General features: G+C 39.5%; 1 protein-coding gene and 1 non-coding gene across 2 annotated transcripts; both read right to left on the reverse strand.

Annotated features, from left to right (window-relative positions):
- Nucleotides 1-9497: 9497 nt before the first annotated feature.
- Trnap-ugg (transfer RNA proline (anticodon UGG)) lies at nt 9498-9569 on the reverse strand. Its single transcript has one exon. It is a non-coding gene; the product is annotated as a tRNA-Pro (tRNA).
- A 1441-nt stretch (nt 9570-11010) lies between these two features.
- LOC136447415 (acyl-CoA-binding protein-like) lies at nt 11011-14839 on the reverse strand. Its single transcript, XM_066446328.1, has 4 exons — nt 14713-14839; nt 12638-12752; nt 11636-11698; nt 11011-11201 (listed from the first exon to the last, which is right to left on the reverse strand). Exons 1-4 carry the CDS (start codon nt 14722-14724, stop codon nt 11128-11130), a joined length of 264 nt encoding a protein of 87 aa, XP_066302425.1. The 5' UTR covers nt 14725-14839; the 3' UTR covers nt 11011-11127.
- Nucleotides 14840-14897: the final 58 nt, after the last annotated feature.

Consider the following 14897-nt stretch of genomic DNA (forward strand, 5'->3'; position numbering starts at 1 on the left):
TGGGGCACGTGTGCAGTAAGGGGTTGAGTAGCAAGTCCACCATGCGGCTTCAAAGACTCTGACACCCGGGGTACACTCCCTCAGAACATATAGCACACCGTCCCACAGTTAGTCATACAGTCTTCCATGCTAGAGTGGATGTTTGTGATTCATGCTTAAAACTGCCATTAGAACCAAAACTCTGAGACATACGAGTTTAAGCCTACCTCATAAAGCTATCAAAAAATCAGATGATGACTGGGCAACAAAAACTTTCCAATCACGTTACTACACTATTGCTGACGCATCCTCATGATTTTCATGGTGTCAAGAAATTTAGATCTATGAACACAAAAGAATTTACACTAAATGTAACTTGCAGCAGTTCAGCATAGTCCACGTGTAAGAGAAAAGACTCAATACCCTCTTTATCATGATCTGCTATAAAATATTTTGTACTCACAGCAGATGCAGGCGGGACCTGGTTGTATGCAGCTGCAGCTGTTGCAGCTGGAGGTCCATGTTGCACCTGTGCAAGTGACGGGCTGTACTGGCCCGTTTCCAAAGGCATGCTTGAAGTAGTGAAGTACACCTTTCGCCCCCATGTTACAACAGAAATTTAATGCATTTTAGTAAATACGAACATGGGCACTTGATGTATGAAGTGAAATATAAGTGAGTGCAACAATTTAAACTTTCAGGTGCATTGTTGTGACACTTGCAAAGATGTCAATGGAAAGATTCAACACGTTGATGTTTAAGGTCTTAATTTACCTAACACTCATGCTAGGTGTCAACTAAGACTTGCGCTAAGAGTAGTTCTTGAAGCATTGCATATACAATGCATCATTTCTTGTTACGTCTTACTAAAAGTATACGTTACTGAGCTACAGTTTCCAAAGTCAAAATTTTGTAAGAGAACCTGTTCTGTAAATATTGCAGTTAACAGCGACAACTAATCTAACTTCCACAATTCAACTAACATCATTGAAAACATTGAGCCCTCCTCAAACGTAACGCACAAATTTACACAGCGTAAATTGTTCTAAACTCTGGATTGCATGAACTAACAACGAGCCATTAACTGTGTTTGTCTGCGGTAATCAATGTTTTGATCGTATCAGTTTTAGCAAATTTCTGTCACTTACCACTGACAAACAATCGTCTTCCGATGTTTCAAGTTTTCACGGAACACAACTCGCCGCCATTTTGTTATGGCGGATTTAATTGACGTCATGATCAACCTATGACATGGTAATAGCGTGTACAATGGCCTATGCGCTATGACGTGCTTCGACATTTCAACCATATTTCAAACATGTTGGCTCAAGATCCAATAGCCATATACTGTATCTTTGATTTGAGGACAGTACATTTGGTGAGATTTATATGCAGAATATCTACTGAAAGATAGTTTACAGGTAAGTTTTTCTTCCTCTTTTTCCTGAATAAAGATGCATAAAGCACGGCACAGCAATAGATATGTAGATACATACCACAATACGCTGAAGGAAACAGTATGATTTGCCCCTTGCTAAATGTTTCAAAAGCCAATGACAGGAGCTAATGCTCATGGTGATGACAGTGAAAAATATTTCACACTTTCTTCGAAAACAGTTTACAGTATCTATTTATTTATTTATTTATCTATTTATTTATTTATCTAATAGCAAATGTCCATATTCCTATACTTTTTAAACATTTTAGACACAGAGCACATTTCAGATTATATGAGATTGTAGATGGGTACAGAAAAAGCATTGTATTGAAAGGACTTATTAGTAAAGTTAGTACTGTAATTATTGTCTCTTTCTCTGTAACTTTATGTTCACTGTTTTCACGGTCACCTCTGTAACATGAACTTATCATTCCTGTGAAAAAACTGTTGTTATTATTTATGATTCCTTCTCACAACCGTTCTGTAAATCCCTTGCCGCCACCGTGAACTTAAAGTTCAGTGAAAATGTCTATTTTCTGTACACCATGAAATTTTGCTACCATGAAGATAAAGTGAATTACAGTAGTGTCCCAAGTTATGAGACCTCAAGGAGGAACAGAATTCAAGTTATGTTACTTATGTTTCAGTTATGTAGTAGAAGTCAGTAATGGCCATTGACATGACTAAACATTTCTTTCCCATATTTGTGAATAAGAATATTAAAGAATATTCTCACCTTTGAGTTTTGTCACTTGTCATGCTTTCTGATCCAGTTGTTGCACATGCGTATTGCCTGGTCGCAGTGGTGTAAGGTCAGCTTCATTGAAAGATACAGAGATTCTCACATGTTTACAGAATTATTTTCTTACTTTCCTTCCATTTGCTTACTGTTGGTTGCCATTGCCAGCTTGGAAACGGTGCCTTGCAGGTGCTTTGTAACACTGTTGGGATTGTTCTGTTAACCTTGAAAGGTCTTTTTCCTTTTCAATGTCATGTATAATTTTCCATCCATGTTCTGAGTTGGAGTTTGTCATGCATAGGGTTTCTGTACAACCCCTCAAGTGCAACATGTTCTTACTTTGCTATGCTGCCTTCCACAATGTACATGTGTAATTTCATTTCTCCGCTGTAGGTCTATCCCACACAAATCCACAGTGCGCAGCTTGTATCCATATGCATGAGAACTCTTCATGTTTCCCCTAATTTGGTGTTGTCCCGAGTCCAATACAATTTTCAGCCTCCATCCGAAATGAAAAACTCCACCTCTCTCCCCTTTTTGTCGTAGGGCGTGGTTGTGGTTGTGGTCCATCATGTAGGTGCATGTATCTGGAAAAGCAAAATTTCATGTTATTCACCACTTTATTATTTATTTCCGATATTCTTCACTTGCAATGAATACATGAAAAGACCTGCTTAAAATTTGCCACAGCCAGATGTGTTGGTGCGAGCAGTGCAAATTGTGAGATCATTATTTAAGATTTAGGTAACAGAAAATTTGGATAGAAGGCCTCCAATTTTAAGTTAAGTAAAGCAGTGTGCAAGATTGGTTAATTACTGGGCGGGCCAGGCTTTAATCAATGACAACGTTGAAGCCTACGGATTTGGCATGTAGGGCGGCCCAGTTCGTGGAGAACCTGTGACAAACGAATTTGGGTCATATCTTGAATGAATAATGCAAATTGTTTGAAACAATGTGACTAAAAACAAGTATCTTGCTAATATTAATTTTTTGAAATGATATGAGCCATGGTCAAGCACGTAGTTTTAAAATATCTTTTTCTTAAGCCACACTTCTGTCAAAGCTGAACTTGAAAGTCGAACTTTTTTACGTCACGGAACGGGCCATTTTGAGTATGCTTTGCGTTGGTTTGCATTTATTGTTCAAAACTGAAGTAGCTGGACACGTCTTCATAAGCAACTTTTATTTGTCACTAAACTTGAAAGATTGAGATAACGTCGTCGTGTTTGATAAAATGCTCCTAAAGTAATTTTAGTGATGTCACTGCTGAGAAAATGTGCCCGTTTAAGCCGTATGAGGGTGTTAAAGTAGCATGAAAGAAGGGGACATAATTTCTTGCCCAGATTCTTTTGAGATTATTTTGACTAAACGATTTTTTGTTCATGGCCAGTATCGCAGATCTGTAGAACACAGTATGGTAAACTTGTGCTTGACTGTTTTTACTTACGATTATTTCGACCAGTAAGTTTAACTTTTTCACATGCTAAGTTGGGTTCGATTCCCGTCTAGAGTGCAAAACGTAGTCGCTAAGTGCACCCTTTTCTGCAAAGGTTTGGCATGGAACACTTAGGCTATACTATGTATAAGGACGACAAACTTATGTATTATTAGTTCCCTTCTTATTTTCGTCCCACATTTTATTTGGAACAAATGAAATGTTCTTTCAGTACTCTTTAGATTTCGTTACTTTAGAATACAGAGTATTTTTGTTGCCAGCCGTTAGAACCAAATCTGCACCAAAATAAGCTGACTTTGAGCAAGAAGCATGATAAAATCTCCTTGCTCAAAGTCATATTATTGATAGGAAAATGATAAATGATTGGTTCAAAATTTTCCACGGAGTTTAAATCAAAGCTTAGATATTGTAACTTGAAGTTGAAAGTAGGAAGGTACATCGTAGCAGCACACTCCAGCGACAAGCTTTCTTGTAAGGGGTGTCGACCCAGGAATCATGGAACGGACTACTTTCTCTCGCGGAAGCTAAAACTGTACGGTACTCTCGACGTGGCGTGGTACGTGACTTTTGTTCGATTACAATGATACAGTGGGTGTTGTTGCACTCTGTAAACATGCTACATTTGTCCGCCGATGGCTCTGTAAAATGCCACGTTATTACCGTTTGTAGGCGGGACTACAGATTAACTTAGTTAATCATAAACTTAATGTACGACCAGAGTACGACTGTGAGAGCTAACTACGCAATAAAGGCCCCCAAGGGCTCCGGGGAATCTACCTGATGACGGTTACGAAGAGAGTAGTCCAATCTACACATTAAGACTTGATTAACATCACACTTGGTGTAACTCCGTTTCTTCCGTCATATGTCCGCTTGATCACACGTACAGTCCATATTTGTCTTTTATACCGTTATCTCCTGGATGGAATTTTCTCCTTACATTTGGAAGTCACCTGTTGCTATCGTGTCGGACATAAAATTTTCTGGGCCTCATGAAGTGCTCACCAGTTATTTCTGCATTGTCAATACTAGATATTCTGTTTGAGTCATTGGTCTGATGAGTTTTTTAAGGTTGTGCCAGGATAGCGACATCATGCATGTAGCATGTATTATGGCAATAAATTGTACCTTCACGATCGGGCGTTCATACCGTTGACACAACGCATTGCTCCTCATTCCGCCATAGGTAGCAAGTAGTTCCTCTTTTCTCCTGAAATGAGAACATTGGTTAACGTTGATCATTTGTTGATTCTGGAATACAGGCACCCGCAGCATGCTCATTAGATTCTTCATTCTTTTCTGCATGTAGTGGAAGCCATTTCCGTTGGTGCAAGTACTAGGCAGCCATTTTTGTCCATGGTGGCAGGTGTGGTTTTCTTGTCTTTTGTACATCATATCTAGAAATCGTTAGATTTTGTTGGTTATTCGTTGAAAATTGCGCTAATTTTACAAAATTATACTTTGTATTATTAAGGTAAGCCCCCAACTTCACACACACAACAGTGAATTAGTAGTAGTGGGAAAGCTAGTAGAAGAACTAACCAATAACGTTTTGGACTTTTTTTACATGTTCACCATTTACCTTGGAATGATGCTTCCTTCCATAGATGTCTCATCGGTAAAGAAACAACCAAGTATGTCCAGACTTGTTCATGACCATGCTGTTCGCCAAACGCCGAGGAGCCGTTGAGGACACGAGATCATTTTGACGTAACGGAAAAGCTACCAAGTTATTAAGTCGCGAATTGTGCTAAAGACGGGGATTACCCCCATGCAGGTACAGCCCGTACAGGTGTACAGGTGGTGGGGCCGATCCATGTCAGTATTTACTGGCGCAGGCGCATGTGCCACTTAACGGAAGCTCGAGCTTTTCCAGATCACTCCGCAGGAAATTAAAGGTGTACCAGGGCTCGAAATACTGGGTGCATGTGCACCTTTGTGCACCCAAAATGTGCACCTAATTTTTGACTGTAGGTGCACCAGTGCATCTAAATATTTTTTTATCATAATTTTTTCATTATTAAACAACAGAAGAATACACAGGACACAGAGGTGATGCACTCTAGCAGTAGCTAATATCTAGACATTGTTGTAGGTAAAGGTACTAGTATGCACTACTTACTATACAGAATGTTCTTGAAATGTAAGTATCAGAAAAGGCAATTTAACCCTTTGTTGTACTTAATTTGATGTTTTACTTGTTTGAAATTTTGAAGTTAGCTATAAAATTACAGATTGAAGTTCTTAAGAGGAGGCAGTGGCATTAAACTTTGTAATTATGTTTTGCTGACATTCAACTTTATCTTATGTGGTGCACCAAATTTCTTTTATGTGCACCTAAGGCTAAACGCCACATACTCATGACATTAGCTACTGCGTTACTAACGACAATCAGTTGCACCTGCTCTGCCGTGATGAAAATGAAGTACTAAGTATACTGGTAGTGGTGAGGCTCCCACAACGTCAAGAATGGAGTGGCAGGTGAAAAGGCGAATGAAACCCAACTGCATAGGCAAACAGCCAATTCGAGCGAGGTGAGGCTCGAACCTCCGTCCTTTGGATCCACGGAATTTTTTATCCATACCACATTTTCCTGTTCCATGTCCAGAGACATGCATGTGTAAGAGACAAAGTAAGCAAGACACCATTGCAAAAGAGTACAGAATTGGAAAAGCATCACTTCTTGTACCGGAGTTCCATTTATCATGCACTCGTAGTACGTTTCCAAGGGCAAAATTGATTGGATAGAAGTTGCATGAATGGTAATCATCACGGTTCACAGGGTTCTTTATCCATTTGGTTTTGAGTTACAGGATACTGATCGACCAAACATTCCGGTCCAGTTCCAAGATCCACTTCACCTCACTCCAAAAAGGTGACGTAGTGTAATTACGTTAAAGATAAGTAGGGGTCAGTGGTCGCCATATCTGATTTCCAGTACTGTAAGATCCTGTAAGTGCACGACGCAATTTGCAAGACCTGCGTATTCCATGGTGAAACAACTGACCAATGTGTGGTATCTGTGTCGTGCATAAAGTTATATATTGTTAGCAAAATTAAGTTTTCTATTGAAAATTTGATCTTTTCTTACAATTATAGTTGGATGTTGCTCTTCCAAACCTTTCGTATTTATGTATATAATTTTCATGTTGGACGCCCGGGGCCCTTCCCCACCCTAAAAAAGCCCTGGGTAACGTATGCATTCATACCAAAATAAACATTGTACAAAAATGAATGATACTCAATTGTGACATACTCAACAATATAATCGCAAACCCGACTTTATCTAGCACAAGCCCTGTAATTGTCAATCACGAAACCATAACAACTAAAATTCAATTTAAGGACACAAAGGCACAGTTGTTGGCAATTAGTGAAATTCTATATGATCGGCACTATACATGTGTAGGTAACGGGAGTCGCCCAAACATAGGACGTTTTTTTACGCGCTCGAACTCACGGCGCTCCATTGCTGGTTGCCAGAGAATGGTCATGTTTTAATGAAGGAATTTTGAACACATTCATCTAAAGAACATACATGGACAAGAAATGTATTCATGATGTTCACGGGCCCTTCACGCTTCGAGTTACAAGCGGCAAGCGCTGTGAGACGTTTTTACGAATGTACCTTCTGATTTAGTGTTACGCCAGATAGTGTGTCTAACTTATTACGCTTTGGTAATTTTGCTCTCTTCGGAAGTTGGTGATGAAGTTAGGGAAATGTAAATAAGGCTTGAAGTCTGCTATATTCTAGCTTTCTTTTGACCGGAAAATTTTGACTGTGTGCACTTCTAACGTCATGTGAGAAGGGCTATATCTAGCGCATCCCAGCTCATGTTTCCACGGGAAATAGGCTACTACGCACTTTGCTCGCGGCCCGACGTACGTCTTGCATGCGACCCGACTTACAAAATCATTTTGAAAAAACGACACCGCTTACATGAACAATACTCCGTCTACTTATTGGGAAATATCTTCGCCATCTCTGTATTCAGTTTCCTTTTCATAGACGGTACCAGTCACATGTTAGAGCGTTACAAAGCTGTGCGTTGAATCGCCGTCCGACACCATCGCGGCCCCCAAAAATGGCGGGAAAACAACGTTGCCAGACGGCGGCGATGTTTCCGTTGTTTTCTTTGGTCGGTTTTCTTCTCAAGAAACACTTAAAGACCCAATTTTTGTGTGTTTTATGAAGTTATATTTCTTATGTGTATGATAGTTGTATATCTGCTTGGCACAGGTCGTATATTTAGGTGTCGGGCCGTCTAGCTACGCAGTGACCCTACTCAGCGTTGCCATCATTATTGTCAAAACACTATTCTCGACAAAACAAGAAATGAATATGTACACATATGTTTTGAATGCAAATAAAAATTATGTGCATGGACTTGGTTTATTTATCTTCCTTATGAGCATAGTCAGTGGACACAAACACGGCGTACTTATGCATAACAAGATCACTAAAAAGTCCGTCCTAAGTTAGGGCGCGTCCTAAGTTCGGGCAACCCCCGTTATCTAAGTAGGAATCAGTCACCACGGAGAATGAAATCATCATGTCTTCATTTGTACGTACCAATGAGTTAACAAACTATAACGTTCGTAGCATTTCCCCATTGTATTTCTTGGGGACAATTTGCCATTTGTACTTAGCTCACTAAATCATGTAAATAGTAACTGTATCGTGCGTTATAAGTGCATTTCTCTTATGAAACATAAAAAGGTAGAATCTCTGAGTTGATGGTTTCAGGTGACTGGATAAAAGGTATGAACTAAGTGTCCAAACAGCCAGCAGGCCATAAGGTTTAACAGAAAATATTGACAAGCACAACACACGGCTTGACTATCTTCACTACGTATACATTCTACCGACGGGTTTTTGTCTTTTAGATATAGTTATTTCTATGCAGAAGCAAAATATTGGCTATTTTCGTTGGCCAGAATACTCGTTACTCACCATATGATTCTAAGTTGGACCAAGCTTAAAGTGTTGAAAATTGTACAGCACATATATTAGTCTTCCAGGTGTGCTTTAACGGCAGTTAAAGGTATGTTGACATAAGATACTGACACAAAGAGGTAAAAGGTTGGGTTGAAAGGTGCTGTTGAAAGCGCCCTTTGTCATGTTGATAAAGTTACGTGCAGTGGTACCCCTTTGTTTGTATTGTGTAAACATTAACTTGAGGTGGCTTTTAGCTCTAGACTGGGCATTTTCGGAACGGTTAGATTTTACAACTTCTTTTTTTTTACATGCTCATACAAGTCCTGTATGTGTAGGGATAGAAAGACATCATTTCAAACCTCAACTCTAAGTGCTAACGTTACATCCCCCCCCCCCCAAAAAAAACCCCACGAAAAACAGAAATTCCACTGCAGTATTGAAAAATCCGCTAGGAGAGGTATCTATCGAACGTGTCCTTTATTTTGCGGACACCTATTCACATACCAATTTCATAAAGATCCAATCACAACGTATCGATGTCAAAACTTTGAAAAAAAGGCTGCGGTTGTTTTGACGTCAACACCAATGGCGATGCCTATAGGGTCAGTTGCCATCGGTTATCAGCTGTAACATCGCCACCTACATCGGCTACTTCTAGCGGCGATAAGCAGTACTCCAGTCAGAAGCTCTGAAGAAGGTGTCTGACAGACACCGAAACGTTAGCAGGTGAGCTTACCTGGTTGTGTAAAAAATAATCTCCTATATCCTACCTATAATCTCCTATATCCTACCAACCTTTGACTTGATGGAATTATTTTCGGAAAAATTAACTCTGTTTGAGATAAATGTCGGGAGAAAACAATATTCTGTAAAGAGAGAAGAGCGACTAACGTTATCAAAGAATGAGGCATGTAGGGATAGTAACCGTTGGGAGAAAAAAAGAGTAGGGCCTGTCCGGGATTCGAACCCGGGACCTCTCGCACCCAAAGCGAGAATCATACCCCTAGACCAACAGGCCACATGACGATATACGGAGGAAAATATATATTTAAACATAGTGTTAGAGCAAAATAGACACCTTCGCCATAAAAATACCACCCCTCTATTATCATTATGTAAATCAGAATGTTCAGTTCGAATAGATATCATTCAAACCCAAATATGATGTCAAATGGAACCGTTTCCTGTTGTTAAAATCTAACTGTTCTTACGTAGGGACAGCGACCTCTAGCAGTGAGTCTCAGTACCACAGTCGTCTGTGCACCTAGCGATTGAAATGAAAACAGCAGCAGAGTTGCTGATTGAAACCCATCATTGAGGAGCACATATATCATAACGTTATATTTTCTTTCGTTCGTTGATTTTCACTTGAATGCCAATTGAGCTTCTCTATAATTTCCTAGATAGCACTCTTTCAACATCATATCACGTGGTTGGTTTCAATAATTTGATACGGGTTGAACTGACAAATAAAATTTGAAGACTTTTTATATTCTCAGGAAAAGTTATGCGGCGGCTAAGTAAAAGACATCCTCCCTTTTAATTTCAATTATTGTCTCCTCTTGTAGCATCTTTTTTATCTTATCAGAGACTACTTTTTCCATATCTTTGTCATTATCAAGTCTGGTCATGCCATTGCATAAATCTTGAGATGATAAAAATAGGACAATATTATACTTCTGCTAGAGCAACATTTGGGAGGACACTGTACAAGCAGAGTCATGAAGGTAATGCTAGGAAGAGATATTCTAGATGTTGTTTTAATGCATAGGAAGACAAAACATTAGCCAATGATAATGCCACATGATGAGCTACAATTACAATCGTATCATGACCATATGATATTGAAATGATATTGAGCAACATAAAATGGCATTTTGAATTGCTGCACATCGATTCTTGCAGCTATCTTCAGACAAGAACCAGATGTCAATCTGGAAATTTACACTGAAAATGTCCTTGTCTTTATTCTGGCATTGCTGCTGCACAATTTCCACATTGTAGTTGTAAGAGACATCAACTGTTGCTTAACTGTATAGCTTAACTGTAGAGAACTTAGTATAACAAGAGTGATATGATTCATGTTTTGTTTCTAATCTTTCTTGTTTGTTTGTTACATTAATATTATCAATATTAATCAAGAACAAAACACAATTATGATTTTCTCAACAATAATTGTTATTCACTGCATGAATTCAATACATCAATCTCCAATAAAATCAAAATCATGATAATGCTATCAAAAGTTACAGTGTGACTATTTTCATAACATGGTTTTTAACCCAATGTGGATGAATGCAAAAGTTTACATCCAATCAGAGACAATTCTGTCACGTGACCTGTTGTTTGATTGGTCCAAAGGAACTCAAAGAACAGAACAAGGTCTGTGATTGGTCACTCTGAATGTTGTACAGGTGTATCATGCAAAACCACACACAACAAATGTCAAAACCGTTGAGCCTAAATTCTAACATTACATCACTGCATCTCAGAACCTATCCCTAATGTCTTATTACTGGAATGAGCATCACTATATGTGGATATCTTCAGACACTGAAGTTGTGGCTGCTCTAACATTAAACTCCATATTTTCCCTTAAGTTCTTCCACTTTAGCGATGTATTGTGCCCGGGCATCCTCTTGAGACATGCCTGAGGAAGAAAGGAAGAAAACAAATACTGAAGTTAGAAGCAGTGTATTAAACAAGTCAGGAATATGACAAGCTAGATATCAATCTACAACCATCTTGTATCTTTAATGTCGATCCAAAATCCGATTCACCGTAGCAAATAGAGATAAGGAAATGGTGTTGAAAAATGCTGCTGGTGGAAATTTTCTGGCTGATACTGTAAAAGTGGCAATGTTCACAGAGGTTTTATGTTTGCAGATTTTGCAGTGACCTCGCAAATTTTTCTTCTGTCTTCTGCCTATCTACCCCCTTGTTTCAACATTAACACTCCATTTTCTCCCTATCGCAAAATTAAATCCCCACAAAAATTTCCCTTTTTACAGTAGTTGGTCAATCCATTAATATATTGCCAGTGTACTCCAAGACTCCATAGGTTTCACCAAGCTGCCTGATTACCTTTCTTTTTCTCCCAGGCATCCCATTTGGCCTTCCCTGTGAAGTCCAACATACCAGGGCGATCTGGAAAATATACAAACAAAAAAAACTTGTCAGGAAGATAGAAATCACTGACATGATACTAAGTAGCACTTAATGTTACACCAAAGGTATTTAGCTTATAAATGTTCAAGATGGCCAAAGGTTTCTAAAATGATGATATCCGTTTGCAGTTGGACTGTATTTCAGTATCTTTTTTAACTTCAAGAATATACATAGCCTGAGTACCATCCTCCCTAGTTACCGATGGCTCAAGCTTTTCGCTTCCTTTCCAAACGAAAAGGGGGAGCCAGCGGTAAGGAAAAAGGGAGAGCCAGCAGAAACTACAGAGGATGGTATCCAGGCTAGAATATACAGGTACTTTAGCCATCTTTTGCAACTGTATGAATGATCTATTGTTTGTAGTTAAGATTTTAATAAGGCTCCTAAGGAGATGAAGGAATGTATCAAGCAAACATGATCTTTGACCCCATTCGGACAATGCTGCTAGCTATCACAGGGGTTTGTAATAGTACCATGTAAGGAATGTAAAGCGTAATCCTACGTATGATCTAAGGACTTTTGACTGGTTTGCATTCAAATTATAAACAAGTGCTGAGGTTGATTCTTTGTGATTGGTTCAAGCAGAAGCCACAGAATGCTATCTTGTGAATGTAACACATAACATTGCTTTGGTATATTCTATCTAAAGACAATTCAATCCCTACAAGTGAACAAGATACAGAAATTACATGTACTTCATAATCTCATAACTGATAATTGTCAAATGTTAAAGTCGACTTGTCCGCCCAGTTCATTCTAGTGACATTGAAGAAGAGTGATGGATTTCACACAAAATGTCCGGAAGCGAGATCTCCTCTCTTCCCCATAAAACTACCAAGAAATCCTGATCTACAAACTATAACAAAGGCAGAGGACGCCATGCTAGAAGATGACCTAGATGTATTTACTAGTAGTGTTTACCTGTGTTGACATCCCCAACTTTAGCCTGTTTGAAAAGTGCATAAATTTCCAGCTTCTCATCATCTGTAGGAGAAGACTTCAGTGTCTTCACCTCCTCTGCAGCTGTGTTAAAATCCTGAGGAAGTGGAAAAGACAGCTTTTGTGTAACTCACAAGCATTAAGTCATGCAATCTCAAGGGAAAAAGGATTTTGGTGATTTCTAAAACGATTACAGGACAATGCAAAGAAGTACTATTTGTAGATCCTCAAGGGAATATCTAGTTAACCTACTGTACTGTTAACAGTTACTGACTGATTTTTTTACTATGGTGACAAAAACATGGTTATCTGAGCCTTTGTGCCTGTTTACGTTGTTAAAGCCCCTTTCACACATTTAGGACCTTCCCAGGACTTTGTTCCTGACCATTCTCCAACCAAGATCGGTGCTGGAATCCACCAGGAAAGTAATATTCTTCTTGAATGTGACCTGATGTTACTAGATCCAGTTCACTCTTCTGATCACATCTAAGACTGATCACATCTGATCACATCTTCTCTCTGAAAGGAGGAGGAACGCCCGTCTCACCTTTTTCTATAAGCTAGTTAATAACCACATCAATATTAATACAGATAGTCTACTGAAACCAGCTCAGGGGCGCACCCGGGGAAGCCACACGCTCAAATTCCAACCACTTTACGCCCGAACAGACTCATTTAAATATTCTTTTTTCCCTCGCACCATACCCGAGTGGAACGCCCTGCCTGGCGCGGTTGTTACGGCTCCCACCGTTGAGTCTTTCCGCGCCAGGCTAGAGGCCTGCCCGCCTTAGCCTGGGACCTCCTCCCCCCCTACTTTGCCCCTTGCGGGGTTATCTGGGGGTATATTAAGTTGAAAGACAAACATAACTTTCCAGACTTTGATTCGTCGAAACCTATAGTTGGCTGGTGTAGACGACATTTAAAGACTAGTAGGCAACCTTGCTAACCAACAAACTCCTAACAACAGATGACTTTGCTCATCACTACTAGTAACTCCCAACCTTTGTTTGGAGAAGGTCGGGAGGCCATGGCCAGCTATGTGTGACAGGTAAGGGGACTTAAGATTGACATCCAATGGCCACTTAATGCACTTACATTGCAACAAAACAAAATTCTAAAGTATCACCAACTTTCCCACATACCCTGTACGTATATATACAGGATACTTGCTCGGAAACTTGGGGTCTCTTTTCAGATGTTGTCTATCACAGTTAACTTTTAAGTACTTGTTTCCACATGAATATCGCAAGGGAATTGCGACAATGTAACACAATTGTTGTGTTCACTTAACTGATTATGCTGAACTCCTTTGAAATATTTAGTGTTAGCCTAGAGAACATAAAGCAGTGTCAGTTCATGGTGGTATTGTTTTAATTGTCTTTTTGGGATGTTTATGTAAGAATGCTGGCATATCAAATGACCTGGAAAAACCACTTAAATCCACCCATCTTGGAAAGATAAGGCTTTTATTTCTAACAAAAGGAACAGAAGCCGATAAGGTCTTCTCATAAATAAACTAAGCTTGAAACAAAGACCAAGGCACACACAAAATTTACATACTCACTGTAATATTTAGCAAAATCACATTTTTGTTGGCAACTGTACTTGCTGTACTGAACGATTCCTCTGTAAATGTATGTCTGGTTACATCATAGTAGAGTAGCGTGTTTGCTTCTACTTTGGTATTGAATTACTGTTTTCCCACTATAATTCATATGTTTTGTGAACTGGGCACAAAAATGGGCGTGGGCCTTGTCTTGCTTGAATTTAAGGTTTGAGTTCCCATAATTTCCTCTCAGGGGCGTTAACTGTCGTAGCTTCCAACGAATGGCGGCAAAATACATCTTTGATATGCATGGCCGGGCCTAGAAGAATGTTTCTACATCTGAGGCGAATAAGCAGAACAGTGTGGACTTGCCCTCCCCCTTGAAAAATTATGTTTCGTCCTCCAAAGTCCACCAAAAAATAAAATCTGATATAGCCACACTCCCCTTACGAAATTAACACAATTCTAGCCTTTCCCACGATCTTAGTCACAAACGACGATCAGTACTTACTGCTTCAGACATTTTGGAGCCTGGATCAACTCGCTGGAGCGGAAAGAACACGAAAATTGGGCGAACAAATGAGCAAAAATTAAATCTGGGGTGATGTGAGCAGTCCCTAGCTGTCAGCTGATCACGCTACTGCTGACCTTTCGCCTAATGACGACATGACGTTTCACCTTGGCCTGTCCAATCAG

The sequence above is a fragment of the Branchiostoma lanceolatum genome, chromosome 13, assembly GCF_035083965.1.
Source record: "Branchiostoma lanceolatum isolate klBraLanc5 chromosome 13, klBraLanc5.hap2, whole genome shotgun sequence".
In the NCBI taxonomy this organism is placed as follows: Eukaryota; Metazoa; Chordata; class Leptocardii; order Amphioxiformes; family Branchiostomatidae; genus Branchiostoma; species Branchiostoma lanceolatum.